Below are 26,804 nucleotides of genomic sequence, written 5' to 3' on the forward strand. Positions count from 1 at the left end.
ATCTAAAGTGACATCGGTAGTTGTTAAGGGATGGGCATGGGGATGGGGAGGTGGAAACCTAGGGAAGATGGATATGATTACTATCTTAATTATCGTGTTTATTTCATGGTTGTATACGTTATGTATACTCATCAAAGTGTACACTTTAAACAGGTGCAGCTTATTTTATGTCAATTACTTTTCAATAGGGTTGTTTTTTTATAAGAGGTAAGAAAGAGTCAGATGGTAGAGGGCCAGACCGAGAAACACTTCAACTTTTGCAGAACAGGTAGGTGATGTTGAAAAGCAATGTTTTGGGAAGATTAAACTGATTGTAGGTTTCAGAGTAGGTAGCAAGGGAAATCAGGAGTAACATTTGGTAAACTATTACTGAAACCCAAATCGGTATGGTAGCAAAGGAGATGGCAAGACAGAAGTATGTAGTAGATACTGGGAACAACTCCGTCGTTGGTATAGGTGTGTGGTGTATGCGGTGTTCACAAGCGCTATTTCTGGAGGCAAAGGGTGGTGCCCATAGTTAAATCCAGGTGAATTTTTACTGGCAGAAATAGGGCGAAGCCAGAGGGAAAACATGATTTAGGATAAGAAAATGCTCTCACAATTCGGACGAGGAGAAAGGTTACCCTTAAGGCACAAAGAAGCTGTTGGGATACGCTGCTGCAACGTGCAGCGTAGAGGGCAGGCCCAATTAGCACGCCGCAAATCCAGGCGGGATCCCGGAGACCGGGAACCTTACTTGTGAACTTTTGCTTCCTTCAGTTCCACTCAGGTTGCAGAGAGAGAGATGTGTGCGGCAGTTCCACCTGGGTACCCAATGAAGCTCTGAGGAGTACACTCTAACCAACTCAGGAAACTCGGGGTTGACGGGGGGCGGTAGTGGGATGGGGTGTAGACGCTCGAGCCCGGCGCGTGCGCGCGGCGCGTAAGGAGGGGGCCTGGAAGTGAAGGAGCGCGCGCCCTTCACGTGATCCGGCCCGCGGGCGGCGACGCACACGGCGCGCCCCTCACGTGGTCTCTCACAATCCCGTCGCCGGCGGAGGCGGGCGCGGGCGCGTCCCTGTGGCCAGTCACCCGGAGGAGTTGGTCGCACAATTATGAAAGACTCGGCTTGTGCTGCTAGAGCCGTAACTGAGTTAATTCTGAGACGGTTTCCCTGGGCTGTCCTTGTCCGGTGGCCTCTGCTGCCGCCTCCGGAGACGCTTCCCGATAGATGGCTACAGGCCGCGGAGGAGGAGGAGGTGGAGTTGCTGCCCTTCCGGAGTCCGCGCCGTGAGGAGAATGGTACTGGACCCACGCAGACCCGGACGAGGGAATGGATCAGGGGGTTGCGGGCATGAAGGGGAGGATCGGGCGGGCAAGTATACCTGCAAGTCGCGTTCCCTGGGGCGAAGGACCCCAGAATTGCTTTGAGGCTTCCGGGGTTGCCCAGGCGGGACGCGCGTGCAGTTCTTTCGGGGGTGGGGAGCGGGAAGCAGGCAGGTAGCAAGCCTGGCGCGACAGCTCCACTCGGGAATCTCTTATGCGGAGACCCGGCTCTAGCGTAGCACCTTCGAGGCGGCTGCGGCGTGAGCCGGTGCGTACCTGCCTGAGCTGGGCGGCAGCACAAGCCAGACGTAGCTCTCAGCTCCAAGCTCCGCATCTCCCGGGAGCGCGATCCTCCTGGCGCCAGTTGCAGACAGCTAAGAGAGCCAAATTCTCTGCTCAAGTTTCCTGATGGAAGGGAAGGACTGGGAGGGAATAAAAAGGGGGAAGAGGACACGGACTTGGAACTGTGCCTTGTGTGCTGCGCAGCTGGTACTCTACAGGTACATTTTAATTTTGGAGCCAAAAGGAAGGGTTTTGACGATATTGAAGGTAAATCGGGTTTGGAGTATTCTTTAGCAAGAATTAAAAATTTTATTGGGACGCTGTTGTAGGTCCGAAAGCGATGTGTTAAGATGTATGTCAAAAATCCTTGTCCTGGGGAAGGATTGGTCATGTTTTAAACCGAAGGTGCAGAGTGGGAGAGGTGACCGTGCATTGTAGCGTTTGGATAGAGCTTTTGTTAAGGCCAAGGAACCAAATTTGAATAATTTCTTATAAAGTGAGTCATTTAGATCAGGGAGGTGTTAGCAGGCTAGGTGTTTTTGGTCAGCACTTGAACTTGATAGGTTTTATGCAAACGACTCTCCCTCTGCTGGAGTCTGGCAGATTAAAGTTTCCCTGGAGGCTAATTTCAAGTGGCTTAGAAAACTGAAACCAAGGTTTTACTTGTACCACGATTGTAGTGACATTTTGAATAAATACTCCGCTGTTTTTTTCGCTGTTTTTCACCTTTTTTGGTGATGTAAAGTCAATAAGAAAGTCATTTTACCTTTTTTTTAAATTTTTAAAATGAAGAGGTTGTTAATCCGTCTATCAGTGCAAAATATTTGAGTTTATCATTTAACCGAAATGTTGAAAGGAAACTGTTTTGGGGGAAAAGTTGAACCAAATGCCTTTTTGTTTAAGAAAGTGAACTGTTAATTCTGATTATTTAGAGATATGTCTAGTTTTTCTTGTCAGGTGGTAAATACTATCGTTTTGAACATAATATGTTAATATTTTGAAATACATTTTCAAATACATTAGAAAATGGAAATGGATATGATTCCTCCTCAAAGCCTTTTCTTCCTAATGTTTAGTAGAGCAACCAGATTTGTTTGTTTCTAGTGAAAGCTGTAATTTCTTAGCCTTACCTGGGGTGCCCTTCTCACATCTAGCGTCTTTACCTTAATGTTTTGCTAAGTTTCCTCAGATTCTCTTGCCCTTCCATTTACGTTGTCTTTTTTATGGCATATGTGCCTCCCGTGAACAATGTTTGTCTACACAAATAACACGGGTTACTTGGCATATTATATGCATTCCGTGTTGGTGGACAAATTCTTGAAACTTTTATAGACTTGTTAACTGTACAGGTGTTCACAAGCCTGTTGATTCTTCAGGGAGAAATTTGTTACCTTAAATTTGAAATTGAGAGTTCCATTTTATTTTTTATACTATTTGAGTCCTGACTGCTATAGAGTTGTGTGATTTTTTTTTTTTTTTAACTATTTCTCATCAAATTATAGTGAAATCTTTGGGTAGTCTAAAAACCGGGGGCTCCATTCGATAGTGATAATTTGTGGAGTTTCCTCAGCGTTTAGAAAGGTGACATAAATGTTTGCCTAAATATGTTGTAGTTGCACTGTGTAATTATTTCTTTTTGTAAACTATTATTTATTATTTAATCAGTTGCCACTTTGACACTAAATACATTCACATTTTTCTGTATTTAAACAAAACTTTTAAAACTAATCAGCCAGCTGACCAAAAAAGAAAGAAAACAAGGTAAAAAAGTGAAATACCAAGAAACACAAGTTAAAAAATCAACATGGAATAAAATTTTGTAGAAGTTATCCATGGATACTGGAAAAATTTGTTCATTTGGTAATTATTTATTTAGTGTTTAATGTATTCCAAGCACTGTGCTAGGCACTGTAGAGGCAGAGATGTGTTATAGAAGTTCCCTGCTTTCAAGCAATTCACATTCTAGATATTTATAAAAGATACACTTGTCTTTGTCCAATGGAAGATGCACCCATTACTTTATAAAACAAACATTTAGTGTCTACTGAGTTTCAGGCACCATGATACTTAATAGTCTAGAAGGCAATATAGATGGGCAAGAACCAAATTGATAGTTTGATACTATTGCATGGATTGTTGTAGAAGTATTGGATAATCAGGGAGAGAGAGGAATGTCTGGGTAGGCTTGTAAGGGAACTAATAGTATTGTAGAGTCAATAAGAATTGGATTTACGCTGGAACTAGAAGAGGTGTTTGAATTTGTGAACTTTGTAAGAAAAGAACATCCGTAATTTGTTCTGGGAACTGCTGTGCAAAGTAATAACATAGCTTGGAATGCATGGAGTATGGGATGATGTGGAGTGCTGGTGGGAGTATAATAAAGATAGGCAAGGGCCAGATTTCTGAGGGAAGTGTATGCCATATAAAGGAGTTTTGGTTTTTATTCTGAAAGTGTTGGGGATCCACTTAAGAAACAGTATGGAGAATGCGTTGATGTATGGTTAAACTGGAAAGAGCCATCTATAATGAGGAAGCTGTTGTGAGACTATGACCAAAATGTTGAGGGCCTGAAATAAAGAAGTAGTAGAAGAAAAGGATGAACACATTTAGATGTTTAGGAATTAGAATTTTCAGGACTTGGTTACTTTTGTGGAATAATATCTCTAATTGTGTGTGTGTGTTTGTGTGTGTGTTGGCAAACAGCAATCATCAGAACCTGGCATAAAATAGAAAAATGTAATAGTTGAAGGCAGTGCTTAAAATATGCATTGTTTTTTAAATGAATGTCTTTTGAAGCAAGCACTTGCAAAATTTAAGTCCGAGAGTTCTACCATTGTAGGTATTTTGATCTAGTACTCTGATACTCTCTTTCATTTTCTCTAGCATTCTTAGTGGAAGATTGAAAACATACCGAGAGTAGTGAAATGAACCCTCATGTACCCATGACCAATTTAACCAGTTTCACACATGAACTTTGTTTCCCTTACTACCCCTTCCACTCTATCTCAACTGTATAATTTTAAAGCAAGTCTCAGGCACATGATTTCATCTTTAAATACTTTATTATGTATATCTCTTAAAAGATAAGAACACTTTTAACATAACCTGAGTACTGTTAGCATACCTAAAAACTTAATAATTTCTTAATGTCTTTATTAAAAAGTCAGCATTCAAATTTCTCTGATTTCCCATTTTTTTCCTGTTGGTCTGTGTGAATCTGGATCCAAAGAAAGTCTACACAAAGGATTTGGATGATAGGTTTTTCATCCAGATAAGTCCCATCTCCTTTAAAATTTTTTTTTGGCTTGTCATTTATCATTTATTTCTTGAAAAAAACCATGTCATTTGCCCTGTAGAACATTCTACAGTTGGGATTTTGTTGAACAAAATGTAACATGTAATAGTTTTGTTGGGCATCATGTAACATGTTCTTTACTGAATTTCCTGTGAACTGGTAGTTAATCTAAAGACAGGATCAGATGCTAGTATGATATTTTGGCAAGAGTACGTCATAGGAAGTGCTGTATAATTTCTGTTGCATTATATTAAAATGCATATGCTATTAGTTTGTTTTTGTAAGTATGTGTGATGTTATGATTGACCAGTGGTTTCATGTTGTCAGCCATTCACCTAATAGTTTTTTTTTTTTTTTTTTTTGGTTAAGTCAGGTGTTCATTTATTAAATACAAGTTTTGAACAAATACCCCCAGGCAAGTTTGACAAGAAGTAACTTCCCTGGAACGTTTCAAAATACAGTTATTTTATTTCAGTCAACCTTTTCATTGTTTTGTTTTCCATTTTCCTTGTTTCTGGATTCTTTTCTTACTTAGCAGTTAGAGAATATATTTCCTCACATGACATCAATAGTGCAGCATTAGCCTCTGGCTTGTAAAAGCATCCTGTAGACTTAAGCTCTGTGCAATGGCTCCTTAGCAACCAGCATCATATAAGTAAGTCATCTAATAGTTTTAGTAGGAGCCATCGATGATTATTGCCATTGCTCCATTATTTCATTTGGGGTTCCTCTTTCCTTCCCAGTTGTTGTTATTATTTTTTTTAAGTCTTGAAAGTTTGCTTTTTTTAAAAAAAATTACTGAATAATATCACAGCTTTTGTTTTGAAATTTCTTTTTCAATTTTCTCTAGTCTTTTAAAACTTTTTTTTGTGATAACGTATATAAAACACAAAATTTCACCTTTTAACCACTTTCATGTGTACACTTCAGTGATATTACATTCGCAGTATTGTACTGTCATCACCACCATCCATTACCAAAATTTTTATCACCTCAGACAGAAACTCTACACATTAAACTGTAACTCCCCACCTGCCCCAGCCCCTGGTAACCTGTAGTCTACTTTTTGTCTCTGTGAATTTTTTATTCTGGATATTTCATATAAGTGAAATCATACAATGTTTGTCCTTTTGTGTCTGGCTTCTTTCATTCAACATGTCTTCAGGGTTCATCCATGCTGTAGCATGTATCAGAACTTCATTCCATTTTGTGGCTAAATGTATATACCACATTTTGTTTATCTGTTCATCTGTTGATGGACAGTTGGGTTGCTTCCACCTTTTAGCTATTGTGAATAATGCTGCTATGGACATTAGTATAAAAATATCTGAGTCCCTGTTTTCAATTCTTTTAAGTCCTCTTTCTTTTTTGGAGAACCTTCAAAATATGAATAAATTTCTAAAGTCTTTTTTTAAATGACTGCCCCGTAAATGCCTGTTTTTTTTTTTTTTTATCATCATTTTATTGAGATATATTCACATACCACGCAGTCATACAAAACAAATTGTACTTTCGATTGTTTACAGTACCATTACATAGTTGTACATTCATCACCTAAATCAATCCCTGACACCTTCATTAGCACACACACAAAAATAACAAGAATAATAATTAGAGTGAAAAAGAGCAATTGAAGTAAAAAAGAACACTGGGTACCTTTGTCTGTTTGTTTGCTTCCCCTACTTTTCTACACATCCATCCATAAACTAGACAAAGTGGAGTTTGGTCCTTATGGCATTCCCAATCCCACTGTCACCCCTCATAAGCTACATTTTTATACAACTGTCTTCGAGATTCATGGGTTCTGGGTTGTAGTTTAATTGTTTCAGGTATCCACCACCAGCTACCCCAATTCTTTAGAACCTAAAAAAGGTTGTCTAAAGTGTGCGTAAGAGTGCCCACCAGAGTGATCTCTCGGCTCGTTTTGGAATCTCTCTGCCACTGAAGCTTATTTCATTTCCTTTCACATCCCCCTTTTGGTCAAGAAGATGTTCTCCGTCCCACGATGCCGGGTCTACATTCCTCCCCGGGAGTCATATTCCACGTTGCCAGGGAGATTCACTTCCCTGGGTGTCTGATCCCACGTGGGGGGAGGGCAGTGATTTCACCTTTCAAGTTGGCTTAGCCAGAGAGAGAGGGCCACATCTGAGCAACAAAGAGGCATTCAGGAGGAGACTCTTAGGCACAAATACAGGGAGGCCTAGCCTCTCCTTTGCAGCAACCGTCTTCCCAAGGGTAAAACTTATGGTAGAGGGCTCAACCCATCAAACCACCAGTCCCCTATGTCTGTGGTCATGTTAGCAACCATGGAGGTGGGGTAGGCGAATACCCCTGCATTCTCCACAGGCTCCTCAAGGGGGCACTACATCTTTTTTTTTTTTTTTCCTTGTTTGTCTTTTTTCTTTTTTTTTTTTTAACTTTCCCTTCTTTTTTAAATCAACTGTATGAAAAAAAAAGTTAAAAAGAAAACAAACATACAATAAAAGAACATTTCAAAGAGACCATAACAAGGGAGTAAGAAAAAGACAACTAACCTAAGATAACTGCTTAACTTCCAACATGTTCCTACTTTACCCCAAGAAAGTTACATAATATAGCAACATTTCAGTGAACTTGTTCCTACTACATCCATCAGAAATTAACAGACCATAGTCATTTCTGGGCATCCCCAGAACGTTAAATAGCTTATCTGTTCTTCTTGGTAAATGCCTGTTTTAAGTTTGGTACCTGGATGCAGAAATCAAAGTGGTTGAGAGGAGTTATGGGTGAGGTTCATTTGGCCATTTATAGGGATTTTAATTGAGTCATTTATGTGAGTTGATGTAAAATAACTTACATATGTGTCACTTTTAGAAGGCATTTTGCAATTGTTAGATAAGTTTGAATATGAATGAAATGTTTGACTTGGAGAATTGGATATCTTCTAGAAAATTTTATAAAAAAGATTGGTTTTAATTTGAATTTAGTACTTTTAGATATTTTGTTGACACTTTGGTTCAGTTTATCTTGTATTTAGAAAATTATTCTAGATCTTTTTTAACTTGGTTTTTGGGGGTGTGTTTAGTTTCCTGACTGTTTAGAAGTTTTAGAACCCTGTCAAGGAAATTTAGGTATATTAAGGTAAGCAGTTCTTTGAAATTGGTTGACTTGGCTAATGATCCAAGCTTCTTTGCCAAGTCACAGTCTTTTATGAGCATCATTGTTACCTTCTCTGTCTGTAAAAGACAGATGATGATCTTTCCTCTACTTGACCTTAGGAGCAATACTAGGATTAGAGTCTGTGAAACACTGTTTGTTCCTCCTAGCATTATGTAAATGTGAAGTTTAACAGGCTTACTTAACTTTCTTCTGACAGTTTGGTAGCACATTGGAAATAATGTAAGGAAGTTATCCAAGAAGCAGACTCTAAGGAGAAGATCAGAGAAACATTATCAAGAAAGGTAGAGCTGTAAATTACCCTTTAGCTTGACAACCATTGGTCTTCCTAATCTTTAAAGAGTATTATTTGCGATACCTATTACCCAGAAGTTTCTCTTGGCTAAGACAAAAAGTGTGTAATAGGCTTTAGACAAATTTTCACAGTATTATTTAGTTGTAGTATTAACATTTAGCTGTAGCCATTGTTCTAAATAAGTACTTAACATATATCAAATTATTATTCCTCAGGAAAACCCTATGAAGTAGCCACTGTTGTTATCTCTATTATTTACATGAGGAACGGAGAAGCAGAATAACTGTCCCAAGGTCATGAGGCTAATAAATGGTGGAGTAGGTGTTCACCTGCCAAATTATAGAAACTTGGTGAAGGATCGTGATATTCAGGGGCATGTATTTTTGTAGATCTCAGATGACATGTATCATGTTAAGTAAAAAAGTTAATGTCATTTAGAGAAATATGCTTTACTTTAAAAAAAAAAAAGTTAGTATACCATATTTTCTTCAAGTGATATGAAACCTGGAATAATTTTTTTTACCCAATTGGAAATCCACAATTTACTAACATAATTTAAAAAGATAAAAGGACACTCATTGTTTTCTTTTCTTCTACAATATAGGTTCTAACCTAACTTTAACATAACATCTACTAAAATGCACCGACAGTAGAATTTTTTATTACTAAAAAATAATATTACTAAGAAGTATTAGGACAGGTTAGTCACAGCTCAATTGTGTACATTTAATTTTGACAAAGTACAGAGACTTGATAGTTTGAGGTGATCTTTAGTAGACTAGAAACATTAAATTAGCTAGACTTCTGTGATGGGTAGAGTTCTTCATTCTGAAATTTAATATGGGTATTTGTTGCAGCAATCCCTTATCCCCATTTAAACCTAGTTTAGTTTTTTCGTGGTGCAGATACTTGTTTCTTTTCCTGTGTGAATGTATTCATTGTGAATTTTTAGTATTCTTACATATCCAGGTATAATTTGTTGACTTAACATTAGAAATTGAAAATGTTTTTTTTTTTCCCTGCCAATATACTTAGCACCTTTATAATTTATCCTCCCAAAAGATGAGTTTTGGTCCCTTTTCATTTTCCTAATAATCTTTCATGTTAAAATGAATTATTCTAGGTAAGACATTCTGGAAAATACCTGAGGAAGAAATTACTGTTTGGGCTAAATTTGAGATGACCTCTTTTTAGACTCAGTGTCTCTAGTTTTTAATCTCTGGCATCCCAGGATATCTCATGGTGGCAATTGCTCACAGTTCTGTCAGACATCCTCTATCCCACAAATACAGGCAGTATTTGGTGGTTAAACAATCATGGTAGAATTTTCCATGAGTTTGGCAGGAAAGCAAAATGGACAGAAAAAAGTGTTGGAACTTTCTTTACAGTTATGGTCAGGGTCTTAATTTGACTCAGTTTAATTTTTTAATAATAAAAAAATTTCCTTCCAAAGCTGGCATCCCTGTGTGCCATTGCACAGAGGCTTATCAATAGTGTTTTTAAAAATACATTTGCCTTTCAGAGAGTTCACATTTGAATTATCAATAATATAATTATTAGTTAAATAGTTGGCAGTCAATTAAGAGCAAGAGTGGAACTCTGAAAGTAGGGCCTGTAAGAGTGTCTGAAGGTCAAATGAATTGGACTCTGATAAGGAAAGTCAGAGAGTGCCAGAGATAAATAGCCTATTTCAACAATGCTTTGGGCTAGCCTTAATTTCATCTTTGTCATTGTGCCATCTGTGGAAGGCATGTTGATTTGTGTACAAATTTATCACATAGCTGGGAGCTTCTATTTTGGTAGTATCATTTAATTTTTTTTGAATATTCATTTTATTAGTAGGAAAATCTCTATTTAATTTGATTAGCTTTTCTTTTAATTATGGGTTCTTTTTTCTTCTTCTTATGCCTAGTGATTTTGGATTGTATTTTGGACATTATGAATGATACCTTGCAGAAACTCTGGGTTCTGTTAGGTCCTCTGAAAAGTACTGATATATATTTTAGGCTGTCAGTTAACTTGACTTAACTCAAATTCCAAACTATGTTTATCCCATAGTGGAGAGTAGAAATTTCTGTTCAGTTCTTTCAGCTGAGCTTCTTGCAGACTGCTCAATGCATGTATAGTTTCTGGGTCAGCCACAGATTTGGTCAAAGTTAATATGCAGAATTTATGACTCCTTTACTGTGACTCTCTCCCTTCTGGGAATTTCTCCATCATTTTCTGTCTGCTGTGGTAGCCTTGAATTTAGTATTCTGGTTCTTCAAGTCAGTATGACTGTGGGATTTCTGTTGGAGTTTTAGCTGCCCACTTGGCATGGAGTTGAGCCTGTCAAAAGACAAAAAGCCTTAAAAACAGGAAACTCACCCATTGCTTTTCATTCATTCCAAGTAAAGACTCCCACCAGATTTTGACTGTTTCTGGTTGTTCTTCTGTGTCTTTAGGTAGTTTTTCATATTTTGTACAGAGTTAATAGTTGTCTCTGAGAGGGTTCATCTGATAGGAGCTATACTCCACAGCTGGAAGCCTTCCCTTTTAATTTTAAATCTATGATTTTTTTTTTTAGTGAGTGAGTCGAGGAAGAGGGGGTTTTGTTACCACCTTAATATACAGTTAGATTCATTAGTTTCAGAGTTATGTGCTCCCATGGTACCTACTGCCTCTGCCACCTCTCTCACCCTACATTTACAATCTCTTGGGACTTTCCTGTGACTAATAGTTGAGGAGGAAAAAGTATGGGTCTGGATAATGGATAGATCTGCATGGTATGCTGGTATTAGTTGGAAGTGGGTGACTGCTGTGCTACAATTCAAAGGTAGTTTTGACAGATAGTGGTGAAGAGAAACTGAACCAGTGGTCAGAGAACTTTTGCTGATACCTGGCTCTTCATTCTGTGTGGAGGGAGAGATTGTCTGAGGTACATTTCTATACTGACTCATAAGCAACTAGTCAAGGACTTAGAACCAACAAAATTGGAAAATTAGTGGTACGGAGCTCTGGGAGAGAGGTAAATGGATGAAACTTGTGAATTGTACATTGTATTAATTTCCTAGGGCAGCCATAACACAAAGGGGGTGGCTTAAGACAACAGACATTTATTTTTTTACAGTTAAGGTCTTCACATGGCCTTCCCGTCCATATGTGTCAAATCTCCCTCTTCTTCCTCTTAAAAGGACAGGCATTGGATTTAGAGTCTGCCCTAAGAATCTCTTCTTATCTTAATTCCATCTACAAAAACCATATTTCCAAGTAAGATTATGTCCATAGGTACTGGAGATTAGGACTTGGACATATCTTTTGGGGGAACACAGTTCAACTGTCTGTAGGCACAGAGTGTGAAAGATAATTATATTCCATATAAATGCCCATTAGAGGAGATTCTCAGGTGTCAGATAAACAATATGAACTGTCCTGTGGATGTCAGTTGCCCTCTTAACCCAGTCATCCTGGTGCTTGGACAGTGAGCCCGTATATAAAGTGGCCATCAATACTGGAATGGAGACAATGCATGGATTCAGTATCATGGTTTTCTCCTCACTAAGGCTAATCTGTCAGTTTTCTCTGCTAAGTGCCTAACCTGCCAACATGAGAAGCCAAAGCTGAGCTGCTGTTATGCAGCTGTTTCCTGGGGGCATCATGTAGCTACCTGGTGGGTTGATTACACTGAATTTCTTTCATCATGGATGGAACAGCACTTTTTCCTGCAAGAGATAAGAACGTGTATTATGATGAGGATTTATTTGCCTTCCCTGCTGCCAGTGCCACATTTATAGACTCCCAGAATCTTTCTTTGTGGTCATGATTTCACACATAATGTTGTCTTCTGACTAAGAGACATATTTTATGGTAAAGGAAGTGTTGTGGACTTAGGTTTATAGAATACACAGGTCTTACAACAAGAAACTAGAAGTAGTTCTCTAGAAGGCAGCATTCAGTAAGGTTGAAGACCTTTGCTGCAGAATATGGCAGATGTCTTAAACTCACAACTGGTATATGGTACATTCTGCTTCATGCTAGAATTCATGGATCTGAGAACCAAGGAAATAGTCTTTTTCTCTTTATTAGACTGGAAGAGTTTTTGCTTCCTGTTCCTGGGATCTTGGGTTTGGTAGATTTAAAATTCTTAGTGCCCTGGAGAGGAATGCTTTCTCCAGAAAATTCAATAATGATTTTGATGAATTGGAAGCGGAGACTGCTATTTGGCTATTTTGTGCCAAGAGGCACCAAATTGGGCCACTGTATAGGCTAGGGTGATTGATCCCCATAACAAGGGGAAGTTGAGTTGCCACCCTACAATGGGAACGAGAAGGATTGCATTTGGAACCCAGAGGTCATCCTGTTCCAGGCCGCCTGACTGTATGGATGCCCTTCTCATCCCTTCCAGCCTCTGACATCCTGTGCCAGGCTGCACCCCCCCCCCCCCCCCGCCACTACCACCTTAGTGGGTACCCTGTTACTCCTGCTTGGGTCCTCATGCCTCATGCTAGTCTGCCCTCTTACACATTCCTTCTTCACCACGCTTGGGCTTGATCTGGTTAGAATTTGGTAATGCCCTTCTGTGGGGATGCTCTTTTTGCCCATTTGAACTCAGACACTCCAGGTCACTGTGACTCTCTTCACTCTCCCAGATGCCTACCTTGCTTGGCTGCATGTAATAGCATTGGGACTGAATTTTTTCAGGAAGGGATGAAGAAGACCCTGTGTTCTTAATCTTGTAACCCTACTAATTTTACTTTCTTCTTAATTTAGGGGGAAGCATGGTGTTCACATGTTTACCAAGCAGAAAGGTCTCTTACATGGCCCTTTATGCACAATCTATAACCATAGGTTTTATATTAAGTTGCAGATTTCTTTCATATACTTAAAACTTGATAGACTGGTAGGTGCTTGACTTCTCATCTAAACTATGACTTATTTACAATGAGAGGAGGTGTCTCCAGAACCAGTGGGAAGTTACCCCTTTGTGCTTGGAGAATATAAAATTCTTATATTCCTCTTTCGGTGGCAGTTTCATATATAGAATCATCCAGTATATTTAAGTCATAAAATAGAATGTTTTCCACATAAGATACTTTGAAAGAGAATTTTTAGGAATCTTTAATTCTTTTCCCCATTTTTTGCCAGCCACATCTAGGCAGAAAGGATGCTCCCTACTAATTTGTTTGGAGAGTAGAATGTGGCTGGAAGGTTTATTTGTAGTGTGTGTGCCCCTTATTGGTGGAGGACTGATGGGAAGAATTTGTATTTTACAGAAATTTGAAGTGATAATAATTAACATTGTTAAGATGTGACCATTTGCCAGGCATTGTGTACAAAGCACCTTCACTGGATCATTTTGTTTAATCTTCAGTGCAAGATTATGAGGCAGGTACTGTTATTATTCTGTTTAACAGGTAAGAAAACAGAGAAAGAAGTTCAGAAACTTGCTCATGGTTGTATGGCTAGTAAACAATAGAACTGGGATCCCAACTCAGGTTAATCTGACTCCAGAATCTGTGCTCTTTAAGCGCTGAAGATCATTAAGTGAGCTTTAAGATCCCTTTTTGTGCTAACACTCTTGTAAGAGTGTAGTTAGGTTTTGTTACTTGGAACATTTAAATTCCTTTCAGATTTGTGTTTGTAGTTTGCCACCTTTTGGTAAAATTCAGTAATGCAACCTTGAACTAATAGTATGTTGAATTAATACCTAGCAAAAGAAGGAAAAGAGAAATGTGAAATTAAGAATGCACACATTTATAATCAGGGGCAGATTTGATAATGTAGCTAATGGCAGAGAAGGGACTCTGAATTTAAATAACTGCAAAAAGTTGTTTATCACTGCGTGGGATTTACAACTCTTGGCTGGAGTAGATGAGGCCAATCCCTACTGTTAACAAATAAAGCCCATAAACAGCAGTGAGAATATTATGTGTGGGGAGAGAAATATATTCACAGTTGGCTATTACCCCAACAGAATGAGAGGCTATTAGTCTTTGAAATAAACAAAATTGGTGATACTGAAGAGTGCTCGTAGTTGAAGTTGGAGGGGGATCTTAACAAAAGAAGAACAATTAAAAAATAAGGTAGGGAAGCTCTTGGAGATAGTCTTGAAACATGCTTATGTCATTGTATATTCCAGTAAGCACAGAATTTAATAAGAATTTGTGAACATGGGAGTGACAAGATTTAAGTGACCATTAGCAAAATAATTTTGCTAAAGTGTCTGGGATGAATTTGCCAATTAGAAGCCATTATGGAATGGTTGAGGTGGTGAAGGGATAGTACTGACAGTACTGGCAGTTAGTTTGTTGTTTATTTGCTTATATTTAACAAGAATAATATGATGAAACTAATCTGTGAGCAAGATTTGTACTATGTCCTTAACTTAAAACAGAATGTGAGTAGCTTTATATTTTATCTAAAATACTCCCAAAAATGATTATTAAAAGCAAGTAAAGTGTGTGTGTCAGAAGAGCTGTTCTTAGGTTGGTGGTGATTGGGAGAGCACCCCCCCCTTTTTTTTTTTGGTCAGAAAGTAGATCTGTGTATTGAAACACTAGTTTTTACTCAAATATGTGTAGGTTTTGTAGTTACATCCATATCACTATTAAAATGCCTTTGCAATTAAAATTCCTGCAGGAAAAGTTACTTTGTTATTTATTGTACATCTAAAACTCTTTTAGCCTCCCCCATTCCCTATTGAAAAGCAATTCTCAATACAAGATCTATTGAGATTGTAGAAATGGATAAAAGTGTCGAAGAAATAATGTAGGGGAAGAATCGGACGGGCCTTGGCATGTGCTTGTTGAAGTGATTCAAGGGAAAGTAAGACCATACTTTGGTGGGATTTAAAGCAAGGGTTGGCAAACTATGGTATGTGGGTCAAATCTGGCTGAGAACCTGTTTTTGTATTGCCCTGGAGCAAAGAATGGTTTTTATATTTTTAAAGTATTTTAAAATAAAAAATAAAATGTGATATGATATGTAGTTAGCAAAGCCTAACATATTTACTGTCTGGCCCTTTATAGAAACAGTTTACTGATTCTTCATTTAGAGTATAGCCATGCTTCTCTAAGAAGTGGAGGAAATTGAAGGAAGCACCAATTTAAGGGGAAAAGTGTTCCATTTGGTGCCTGATAAGTTGCATGTGTTGGAAAAGAGTTGCAGAGGTGCATTTGAAGAGAGGATTAGAAACTAGGACTATATTAATATTATCAACCTGCAGTGTTTAATTTTTATAAGGCATTGTGCAAAACTAACGGGATTGGAAATCCTTGGTTGCATTTATTCTTTTACCAGCCAGGTACCCATTGCCCCTCCCCAGAAGACTTACTAGCTTATTTTTTGTTGTCTTCTGCCGGATTAATCTTCCTAAAGAGCAGCTTGGATAAATTTTTATGTTAAGTGCTACTTGGGGTTCATTTTTCTCCCCTGTACAACTATCTCCTGTATAAAAATGTCAGTGAAAATATTTATTTACATTTAGTGGGAAGGCATAAACTATGAAGACTATATATACCTGTGATGAATTTTTTTGAAAATTTCAGTTAATAAATACGAAAAATTTTGGAAGCCAACATTTACTAGCTATTAGTCCATTGCTGGAGAGCAGTCACTTTGAAATCTAATCATTTAACAACCCCCCCCCCCATCCTGTTTTTAGTAACTGTAGTCAGATTTGCCTCAGGCAAGCTATTGCTAAGGAGCAGAATAGAAGAAAGAAAATGAGAAAGGCTAATACTGGTTAGCAGAAGTTAGTGATTAACAACATATTTTAGGAGACATATGTTAGCCCTTCTGTTCTTTTTGCTTTTTACCATGTTCAAAAATTTATGTACAGAATGACCATCTAGGAATTTTCCTTTTTTGAAAGTAATTAATGGTCATGCCCATTGATTTTAAAAAAATAGAATTAAGAAAGGTGGCTTATTTAAAGCATATCATCAAGTGATTTTGAACTGCTTGTCTCAAATTTCTTGTAAAAACTCAGTAGAGGCTTTATTGCTGGGACAAACTATTAGTTGTGTGACGTTGGACAGTTCTCTAACTTCTATGTATAACTAAGTCTCTGTATCTATAATGTGGGAATACTGATAGACCCCATTTCATAGGATTATTGTGAATTTAGAATGAGTTAATGCATATAAAATGCCTAGAAGATTTCCTGACAAGCACATTGTATCTGCTATTAAAATTATCTCTTGTGTACAAAGAGTTAACAAAACCCTTTCCCCTGCTGCATGGGCATCTGACCGTTGTTTAACTTACTAGTTCTTTTTCTTTGACAGCCTAAGGGTACAAAGTCAACTATGTTTTCAGGCAACATTGTTTATTTTGCATGCATGCAAATTGGTAAATTGCATGTGGATTGGGGAACTAAAGATCTAGTGATAGAAATGTCATAGCTTTGTGTTTCCTTGCATGCAGCAATTTTTTTATCTGGGTATATGCCTTACAGGGGACCTTGGAAGCTATGCCTTTGAAGCTGTTTTCAAGAGATAATTGGTTTCTGAAGAACATGAGAGACCTACTCAATGTGTATCTTATCTCCTTGCACTTCAGCTGTCTCCTACCTGGCTAATCCAAAGACACCAACCGAAGAGGAACGCCTGAGGCTGCCTTTTTTTCCTGAGGCTACCTTTTTGGAGATCTGTGATTCCTAATCTTTGTGCCAAGTGTGACCTATGGTATTTTGGGCTTTGTACTCCCATCACCTTCTTATGTTGTATAAAGCAATTTATAAACAACCACTGTCTTCAGGGAGTTTACATTTAAAAACAGTATATGCCTGAAAGTATTTTATAAGTGTAAATTTGTAACTGTAATAGAAGATCATTTCTGGAATGTCCTACCTCTCATCTATTCTAAAGCATACTTTGTATAAGTCTTTCTACCTTATCTTTGTGTCCTGAAGTTTCACTAATATATGTCAAGTTGTAGATTTCTTTTAAAAAAAATCCTGTTTTGAATTGGATTAGGAATCTGTAGAGTGGTATCTTTCAACAGTTCTGGGGAATTCTTGGTTATTGTCTCTCTCTTTCTTTTTGGTAGCAATTTTTTCCCTTTATTATAGCTATATATATATATATATGTATAAAAAACATAAAATTAGCCATTGTAACCAATTTTTTTTATATAACTTCAACTTATAATCAAATTAGGGAGTTTAATATATGAATAATGCGATAGAATCCTATGAAATAGGCTAGTTGTAAACGCATAATGAGATAATAAAGTATACAATCATTTTAAAGTGCTGAAGAGATCCAGATAAAAGCATAATTAGAGTATTTTGGGATTGCCTTATAAAAGAAAAAGAGGCCATTTTTAAATTGTGCTTTCTAGATGAAGGCAACTTATTTCTTTGTTATTTTAGGTGCAGGTACTGTAGAATGATATGTCTTTTCTGGCCTATTAATCAAGGTCTTCATTTTAGACCTGCTTTGTCACTGCTTTTTTAGGGCAATTTATGTTTAAAAGATTAATTACTTTTTAATTTTAGAAAACTTAATTTTTATTCTGGTAACCTCTATACAATCTAAAATTTCCCATATATCCATTTAAAAATACGCAGTTCATATTTACATATTAATTACAGTCACAGAGTCATGCCTCCATCATCACCATCCGTTGCCAGAATTTTTCCATCAACCCCAAACAGAAACTCTGTAGCAATTCAGCCTTAACTCCCCATTCCTCACCCCACCGCCAACCTGCCCTTGGTAACTGGTATTCTAGATTCTGACTTTATGAATTTGCATATTCTACTACTTTCATATGTGAGGTCAGGTGATATTTGTCCTATTGTGTCTGCTTTATTTCACTCAAGAGGATGTCTTCAAGGTTCATCCATGTTGTAGCATGCATCAGAATGTCATTCCTTTTTATTACTAAGCAATGTTCTATTGTCTGTGTATACTGCATTTTGTTTATCTGTTCATCTGTTGATGGACACTGGGTTGCTTCCATCTTTTGGCAATTGTGAATAATGCTGCTGTGAACGTTGATGTGCAAATATCTGTTTAAGTTCCTGCTTTCAGTTCTTTTGGGTATATACCTAGAAGTGGAATTGCTGGATCAAATGGTAATTCTATATCTAAATTTCTGAGGAATTACCAAATTTTTCTACAGTGACTGCACCATTTTACATCCCCACTAACAATGTACGAGTATTCCTATTATTTTGCATCTTCTCCAACGCTAGGTATAGTCTATTTTTTTTTTTTTCTACTAGTAGCCATTCAAATGGTGTGAAATGGTTTCAGATTGTGGTTTTGATTTGCAGTTCCCTAATGGCAAATGATGTTGAGTATGTGTTTATTGGCCATTTGTTTATCTTATTCGGAGAAATGTCTGTTCTTTTCCCCATGTTTTAATTAGATTGTTTTGTCATCGTTTTTGTGTTGAGTTGTTGGAGTTCTTTATATAACTTGGATATTAAACCCTTTAACAGATATGTGGTTTCCAGATATTTTCTCCAATTTTGTAGGGGTCTTTTTTTTTTTTTTTTTTAACTTTCTTGATAAAGTCCTTTGATGCACAAGTGTTTAATTTTGATGAAGTCTCTTTTTATCTATTTTGTTTTTCTTTTGTTGCTAAAGCTTTTGGTATAAAGTCTAAGAAACCATTGTCTACTGTTTTAACACAAGGGCCTGAAGATGTTTTCCTGTGTTTTCTTCCAGGAGTTTTATAATTTTGGTATTTTAACCATTTTTAAGTGTACAATTTAGTGGCCTAATTAGTTTTCAGTGGTGTACTACTATCAAGACCTTCCATTACTAAAACTTTTCATCACCTAAACCAGAAACTCTTTACCCATTAAGCAGTAACTCCCAATTCCATCTCCCCCATCCCCCCCCCCACCCCCTCACCATACATTATCTCCATTATCTCTTTAAACACTGTCTCTGTCTATTCTTTCCCCCTTCTGGAATTCTGATAAAATAGAAGTTAGACCTCTTCATTCTGTTTCACATTCTTCTTAACATTCCCCTCCCCTTTACATAGCTTCATTGGAGTGTAATATGTATATCATAAAATTCACTCTTTCTTGATTGTTTTTAGTAAATTTATTCAGTTGTATAACCGCCACAATCTTAGAACATTTTTATCGTTCCAAAAAGTTCCCATGTGCCTCTTATCCTCAGCCCCAGGCAATCACTGATATACTTTCTTTATGGTTTTGCATTTTATAGATATTTCATGTAAATGGAATCATATACTACATAACCATGCGTGTCTGGCCTTTTTCACTTAGCATAATGTTTTTGAGGTTCATCTGTGTTGCATGTTATCATTAGCTTGTTCTCTGTATCGCTAAATGGTATGTCATTGTATAGACAGTCCACATTTTGTCTTGTTATTTATTACAACAAGACAAATCATAAATATAACAATCATAAAATAATGCTCTATGAACATTCAAATACAAGTCTTTTTGTGGACATGTTTTTTTTTTTTTAATTCAGTTTTATGGAGATATAGTCACATACCATATAGTGTCCACAGTGTACAATCAGTACCGTCATACAGTTGTGCCTTCATCACCACAATCAATTTCTAAAATTTTCATTGCTCCAAAAAATGATTAAGATAAGAATAAAAATAAAAGTATAAAAGAACACCCAAAACATTCCATCCCACCCTATTTTTCATTTAATTTTTGTCCCCATTTTTCTACTCATCTGTCCATATATTGGATAAAGGGAGTGTGAGCCACAAGATTTTCACAATCACAAAGTCACACTGTGTAAGCTGCGTAGGTGTACATATTGTCTTCAAGAATCAAGGTTACTGGGTTGCAGCTTGAGTGGAATATTTTTTTCCACCCTTTCACTTTTAGTCTCTCTGCGTCACTGGGTCTAAGATGAGTCTCTTGTAAACAGCGTATCGATGGATCATACTTTTTATTTAATCCATTCCGTCAGTCTGAATGGAGTTTAATCCATTCACATTCAAAGTTATTACTGTAAAGGCAGTTCTTGAACCAACCATCTTATCCTTTGGTTTGTATTAGTCAGATCGGTTTTTTCCCTTCTCTCTCTTTTTTTTCCTTTGAGTTACTTTTACTAATACTCTTCAGTTCTGTGTCCTTCTCCAGACCTCTCTCTCCTTTTTTTCTCAGCCTGTAGAACTATCTTTAGTATTTCTTGCAGGTAAGGTCTCTTGTTACCAATTTCTCTCACCATTTGTTTGTCTGAAAGTTTTAAACTTTCCCTCACTTTTGAAGGAGAGCTTTGCTGGATAAAGAATTCTTGGCTGGCAACTTTTTTTTTTCAGGATCTTAAATATATCATACTACTGCCTGCTTGCCTCCATGGTGCCCATTGAGTAGTCAGTACTTATTCATATGTGGTTTCCCTTGTATATGGTGAATCGCTTCTCTTTCTGCTTTCAGGACTTTCTTCCTCTTGTCAGCATTTGACAATCTGATTAGTATGTGCCTCTTAGTGGTCTACTTGAATTTATTCTATTTGGAGTTTGTTGGGCTTCTTTGTTTTGCATAATTAGGTCTTTTATTAGGGATGGGAAGTTTTCCCCAACTATTTCCTCGAATACTCTTCCTAGCCCTTTTCTCTTCTCCTTCTGGACACCAGTGGTTCCTATACTTGTGTGTTTCATGTTGTCCCTCATTTCCCTGAGATCCAGTTCAATTTTTTTGATTTTTTTCTCCATTTGTTCTCTGTGCATTCATATTCAATTGCTGTGTCCTCTAGTTTGCTTAGTCTTTCTTTTGTCTATTCACATCTGCTGTTTTGTGTCTCTAGTATATTTTTAATTTGATCTACAGTATCTTTTATTTTCATCAGTTCTGCTATTTTTCTGTTTACTTATTCACATTTTTCTTAATGCTTTTCTAGAGTATTCTGGGTATCTTTTATGTCTTTAGCCAACCCAATGAAGTTGTTTTGGAGATCTGTATGTACTTCTTTGATTAATTGCTATTAGATCTGTGTCTCCTCCAACTTCTTAATTTGGTCATTTGGCTTGTCCATATCTTGGATCTTCATATGTTTTGTGATTTTCTGTTGACTTTGGGGCATTTGATTATCTTGATAAGGTTATTTTGGGAGATGCAGGAGTATTTGGACATTTATATAAAATTTGGCAGAACCACAGCTTGCTAGAGTGCAGTTTCTCTGTCTTCCCAGCAGATGGTGCTCTTTAGCCACCTTCTCCCCTCAAGCCTGTTTTTCCACGACTGTGGTTGCGCACTGGGAGGGATCTAAATCAGTTGGAAGTCCAAGTAGCACAGGAGTTCTCTGTATGCACTGGGACTACCAGCCATAGGGGTGGGGGTTGTGGGTCCTGTGCAGTTCAGCAGAGAGTCTGCTTAAGGGCACAGAGGGTCTAGTGAGTCCCATGCATCCAAGTGGATTACTCGCAGGCTGTGGGCTACTATTCTGTCCTTCCCTAGCCTTCAACTAGCTCAAAGGTGCCCCACTTTTGGTTTACCCTCAAGGTACCTGCCTGCTGTCTGCCTGTGAGTCTCTTGGGTAGGGGAGGGGTTCCTGGTACTTCCATGTGGCACCCTCACTTATCCCCACCTCTCGTCTGTGCATTCCTTGGGCTTCCGTGGAGGAGGAGTAAAAACACCAAATTTTCTGTGTGCAGTCAACACAGTTCTGCTTGTTCCTGAGTTCCCTCATGGGAACTCCCTGTCGCGGGGCTGAGAAGACTTATCTCCCCAGCTAATTGCTGAGATGAGTGTGCAGGAGTGTAGAGCTCCTCCCTCCCCTGCTTGGCTCACAGCTGCCAGCCCTGGCGGCGGTCCCAAGTGAATAAACTCACCCTGTCCTTTCAGACGTAATTTCTCCGCTCTTTAAACCAAATAAGTTTCCACTATATATTTTAGAGGTTCTTCTCTGGCCACTTGTACCCTGAAATTGCTGTCCTCTTCGTTTTCTACCTTTTCTCTAGTTATTCCACTGGTGAGAAGTTTGCTGTTTTGCCATCTTCATGGTAGTCTAGGCCCAAGGTTTTTAAACCTCTATTTCAGTTCAGCAATTATTTGATTACCAAGGATGCTCCCAAGTTCTGTATTCTGCTTTATTAAGTCTCTTTATGAGGCTCCTTTGAAATTGTGGTTGCACTTAAAAAAAGAGCAGATGATCTCATTGTTGCCCCTATTGAGCCCTTCAGCTCCATCCTTTGTGTATTCTGAGTAATCAAGATTGGTCAAACTTTACTTTCTTTAGTTTTTATAATGAAAATATTTATATCGAATATGTTTTTTATCTAGATGTGCTCTGCGTAATTGCTGTTCCTCATTCTCCTAAACTCTCAGGTGTTTAGCAGATTGAGAATCACTATTCTAATTCACTCAACCAATATTTATTGTGCATATACCATATTTCAAGCACTGTTCTGGGTGCTGGGGATACATGAGTGGGAAAACCAAAGACAGAAATCCTTGTTCTTTTAGTGTTACATTGTAGTGGAAGGATACAAAAAGTAAAAAAAAAAAACAAAAAAACAAAAAAAAGGTGTAATAAATGAGTTTTATAGAATGTTAAAAGGTGGTAAGTGCTAGGGGAAAAATAGAATGCCATAAGATTGGGAGGTGATGCAAATTGTATTTTTAAGTAGGGTAGGCTTCACTGAGAAGAGTGACATTTGCTCAAAGACTTGAAGGAAGCAATGGAATGAAAGTGATGAGGCAGGATGCAGTGGTGCAGAACACCTAGAACCTTCAAGGTTATTGTCAGGACATTGACTTTTATAAAACTCAGAGTAAAATGGGGAGATGGTCGAGAGTTTCAAGCAGAGAAGTGACATAATCTGACTTATATTTTAAAGTGATTACTTAAGTTCTGTTGAGGAATAGACTTGAGGGAGGCAAGAGTGGAAGTATGAGTGGTTTCTGCAACAGGCCAGGCAAGAGGTTCAGAACAGTAGCAAGGAGGTGTTAAGAAGTGGTTAGATTTTGAATAAATTTTGAAGGCAAGTTGAGAGGACTTGCTCATAGGAGAAGAGGGAATCAAGGATGCCACTAAGATTTTTGCCTTAAATAAATAAGAGTGGAACTGGAAGAATGGAGGTGCCCTTTACTGAGATGGGGAAGACTACATGGAGAATGAGTGTTTGGGTGAAAGGCTCGGATTTGGCCATGTTAAGTTGGAGCTGCATTTTATATAACAGAATGAACTGTTGAGTAGGCGGTTGGATATATGAGCATGGGGTTCAGGGACAGATCTGGGTAAAAAATAAAAATTTGGGAGTTATCCAGCGTATCAGTGGTAAATTTGAGTGAGAGTGAATGTAGTTGGCAAAAAGAAGTCCAAAGTCTAAGCCCTTGGGTATACCATTCTTTAAAAAGATTGTGGAAAAAAGGAGGTATCAGCAAAGGAGATGAGAAGAGTGGCCAATGAGGGAGGATGAAACCAAACCAATTGAAGAAAGTGTTATAAAAAGATGGGCATGATCAACCTTGTTAAATTCTATTTGATATGTCAGTGAAGATGAGGCCTGAATTTTGACCTTTTAATTTAGAGAAAGTCATTGGTTATCTTGTAGACACTTATTTCAGAGACTGGTTGGTTTGAGACCCTTACTGGAGTGGGTTTTAGGAAGAATGGGAGAAGAAAGGAGGAAAAAAACTTTCCAATTACATTTACTGTGGAGAGAGAAACATGGGACTGTAGCTTGAGGGAGAACTGAAGTCAAGAAAAGGTTTATTTTTAGTTGTGTTTTTTAAGATGGGGAGAATAATAGTATGTTTGCTAACTTGAATGAGCTAGTCAAGATGGAAAAAATGGGAGGAGAATTCCTTGAGTTAGGGAGGGGTTTTGGCTCCAAGGCATAAGACTCAAAATGAGAGGTCAGATGGTCACAGGAGGGAAAGTAGAATATGTGAGTGTAGATACTCATTGATGGGTACAGGAAGTTTGTAGAAATTCTCTTTGGATTGCTTCAGTTTTCTCACTGATACAGGTAGTGAGGACACCAGCTTATCTATTGAGAATAAGAATAGGGGAGAAGAGTTGGAAGTTTGAGGGGAGGAAGAGATGGTGTGAAATCATCCAGGAGTGAGAAGTTAAACCAGGGGTTTATAATGTGATTGCTGATCATCATTAATGTCATTTGAGGTTTGTGGTCAGGATGTTAAAGACAAACCAGAGAGCATTGTTATGTTTTTCTGTAGTCATATTTAGCAGCACATAGGCAATAACAATGAAGTGGATGGATAGTTGAGTAGAAGTAGAGTAGGGTTTGCCAACATGAGTCCCAGTACAGAGAAGCTAGAGAAAACATTCTTACTTTTTTTTTTTTTTTTTTTCCTTAGAGGGATAGAAGGGAAGCAAGTACTTCAGGGGATAATCAGATTTTAATTAGAACAGAAGGTGGTGAAGGGAATGTTCTAAAAAAAATTTGAAAGTACAGGGAATTTTGCTGATGAAGGGCCCTAAGATCCAGAGGGCATCTTGTGATTTTATGGTGGGAGCAATTTGCTCCTACCTAAACGAGACTGTTTAAAGGAAAACCATTGACCTAGGAAATGGAAAATTTGAATGATGTTAAGGAAAGACAGAATTTTGTAACTTGGAGTAGAGGGTTGGAGGAGGTTTATCATAATGTGTTAGCTCCTTGAAGGACTCTAGAGAAACTTATCAAATATCACCCAATATAGTTTTGCATACAATGTCTCTTCTCTTAGAGGTTTCTTTTGGAATATAGACTCTTCCTTTTTGTACTGGTGTGAGTATATAGATATATTGGGTTGGTATATGGTGTATATTGGGATGGAGCCTGAGATCTTTAATCTACTTGATCGTAACTTATTAAGGTCTTCCTTATCCCAATACATGATGCTTCATCTCCTTTAGTCTCTTTTTAAAATCAGTCAGGATTGAGAGTCTAGGGATCCCTATCAAAGCTTAAGTAAGGTATAAAAAATTAATTTTTTTGAACAGTTATCTTTAAATAATTTTGGGTTCATTAAAGGAAAAGAATAAGAATTCTTGTGTACCCTTCATCAAGTATCCCCAGTTTTACACGCATGCTTCCCTCCCTCTCTCCCTCTTTCCCTCCACTTCTCTAGTTTTCTCCTTCTCTCTCTGTGTGTGTATATGTATATATACATACAACTTTTTTTCTTTGAAAGATTGTAAAATTTTGTATACTTCTACAAGTGTTTATACTTTTCTAAGATTTGTCTGTTTCACTTTTTAATGTTTTTCCACAGAGTTGTTGATTATTCTCTTACTATTATTTTGTATTTTCTTACAATTATTTGTTTTCTATTGTACCTTTAAGTTGTATTTTATCTTTTCGTTTGCTACCATTTGTGCTTTCTCTGTTTTTTCTTGCTTGGTCTTGATGGAAGTTTATGTATTGTGTTCATCTTTCCAAGAACCAACTTTTTAGCTTTACCTTCCTTTTGTGTTTTGGTTTTTATTTCATTAACTTTTGTTTTTGTGTTTATCTGTTTCCTTTTTTCTTTGGGTTTGTCCTCTTATTTTTCTGTTTTTTAAAAATTGGACACAGCTCAATTAATTTTCAGTATTTGTTTTCTAATGTAACCATTTAAGAGTGTACAGTTCCCTCAAAGTACCATTGAGACTGCTTGCACAGGTTTATTTATTTATTTATTTTTAGTTTATTTTTTATTATGGGAATTGTAGATTTACAGAAAAATCATGCAGAAGATACAGAGTTCACAAATACTACTCCCCCCTCACCCACACACAGTTTTTCTTATTATTAACATTTTGAATTAGTGTGGTACCTATAGATGAAAGAATATTACTGTAATTATGCTGTTAACTATAGTCTACAATTTATATTAGGGTTCACTGTATTGTACAGTTTTATGGGTTTTTAAAAATTTTTATTCTTGTAAGATATATACAACTTAAAATTTCCTCTTTTAACCACATTCAAATATATCATTCAGTGGTGTTAATTGCATTCACAATGTTGTGCTACTATCACCGTCATCTATTACCAAAACGATTCCATCACCTAAACAGAAGCTCTGTAGCAATTAAGCATTTACTCCCCGTTTCCTACCCCCACCCCAGCTGCTGTAACCTATATTCTAGTTTCTGACTCCATGAATTTTTTTATTCTAATTATTTCAAATCAGTGAGATCATATATTTTTGTGTCTGGCTTATTTCACTCAGCATGATGTCTTCAAGCTCCATCCATGTTGTCACATATGCCAGAACTTCATTCTTTCTTATGGCTGAATAATATGCCATTGTATGTATATGCTACATTTTGTTTATCCATTCATCTGTTGCTGGACATTTGGGTTGCTTCCATCTTTTGGCGATTGTGGATAATGCCTCTGTTAACATCGATGGGCAAATACCTGCTCGAGTCCCTGCTTTCAGTTCTTTTGGGTCTATTCCTAGAAGTAGAATTGCCGGGTCCTGTGGTAATTCTATACTTAACTTTCTGAGGAACCACCAAAATGTTTTCTTCAGTGACTGCACCATTTTACATTCCTGCCAAGAATGAATGTGAGTTCCTGTTTCTCCACATC

General features: G+C 37.5%; 1 protein-coding gene across 4 annotated transcripts in view; it reads left to right on the forward strand.

Annotated features, from left to right (window-relative positions):
* The first annotated feature begins 1,014 nt into the window (after positions 1–1,014).
* TRPM7 (transient receptor potential cation channel subfamily M member 7) overlaps positions 1,015–26,804 on the forward strand; it is a 160,802-nt gene continuing 135,012 nt past the window's right edge. For 2 of the 4 annotated variants that reach the window (XM_037833992.1, XM_037833995.1), the window contains exon 1: positions 1,015–1,281. In XM_037833992.1, the coding sequence (XP_037689920.1) occupies positions 1,279–1,281 (3 nt within the window). In that variant the 5' untranslated portion in view covers positions 1,015–1,278. Of the gene's footprint in view, positions 1,282–16,770; positions 17,000–26,804 lie in introns of all 4 variants that reach the window. The other 2 variants (XM_037833993.1, XM_037833994.1) reach the window with 2 other exon arrangements.

The sequence above is a fragment of the Choloepus didactylus genome, chromosome 4 (assembly GCF_015220235.1).
Source record: "Choloepus didactylus isolate mChoDid1 chromosome 4, mChoDid1.pri, whole genome shotgun sequence".
In the NCBI taxonomy this organism is placed as follows: Eukaryota; Metazoa; Chordata; class Mammalia; order Pilosa; family Megalonychidae; genus Choloepus; species Choloepus didactylus.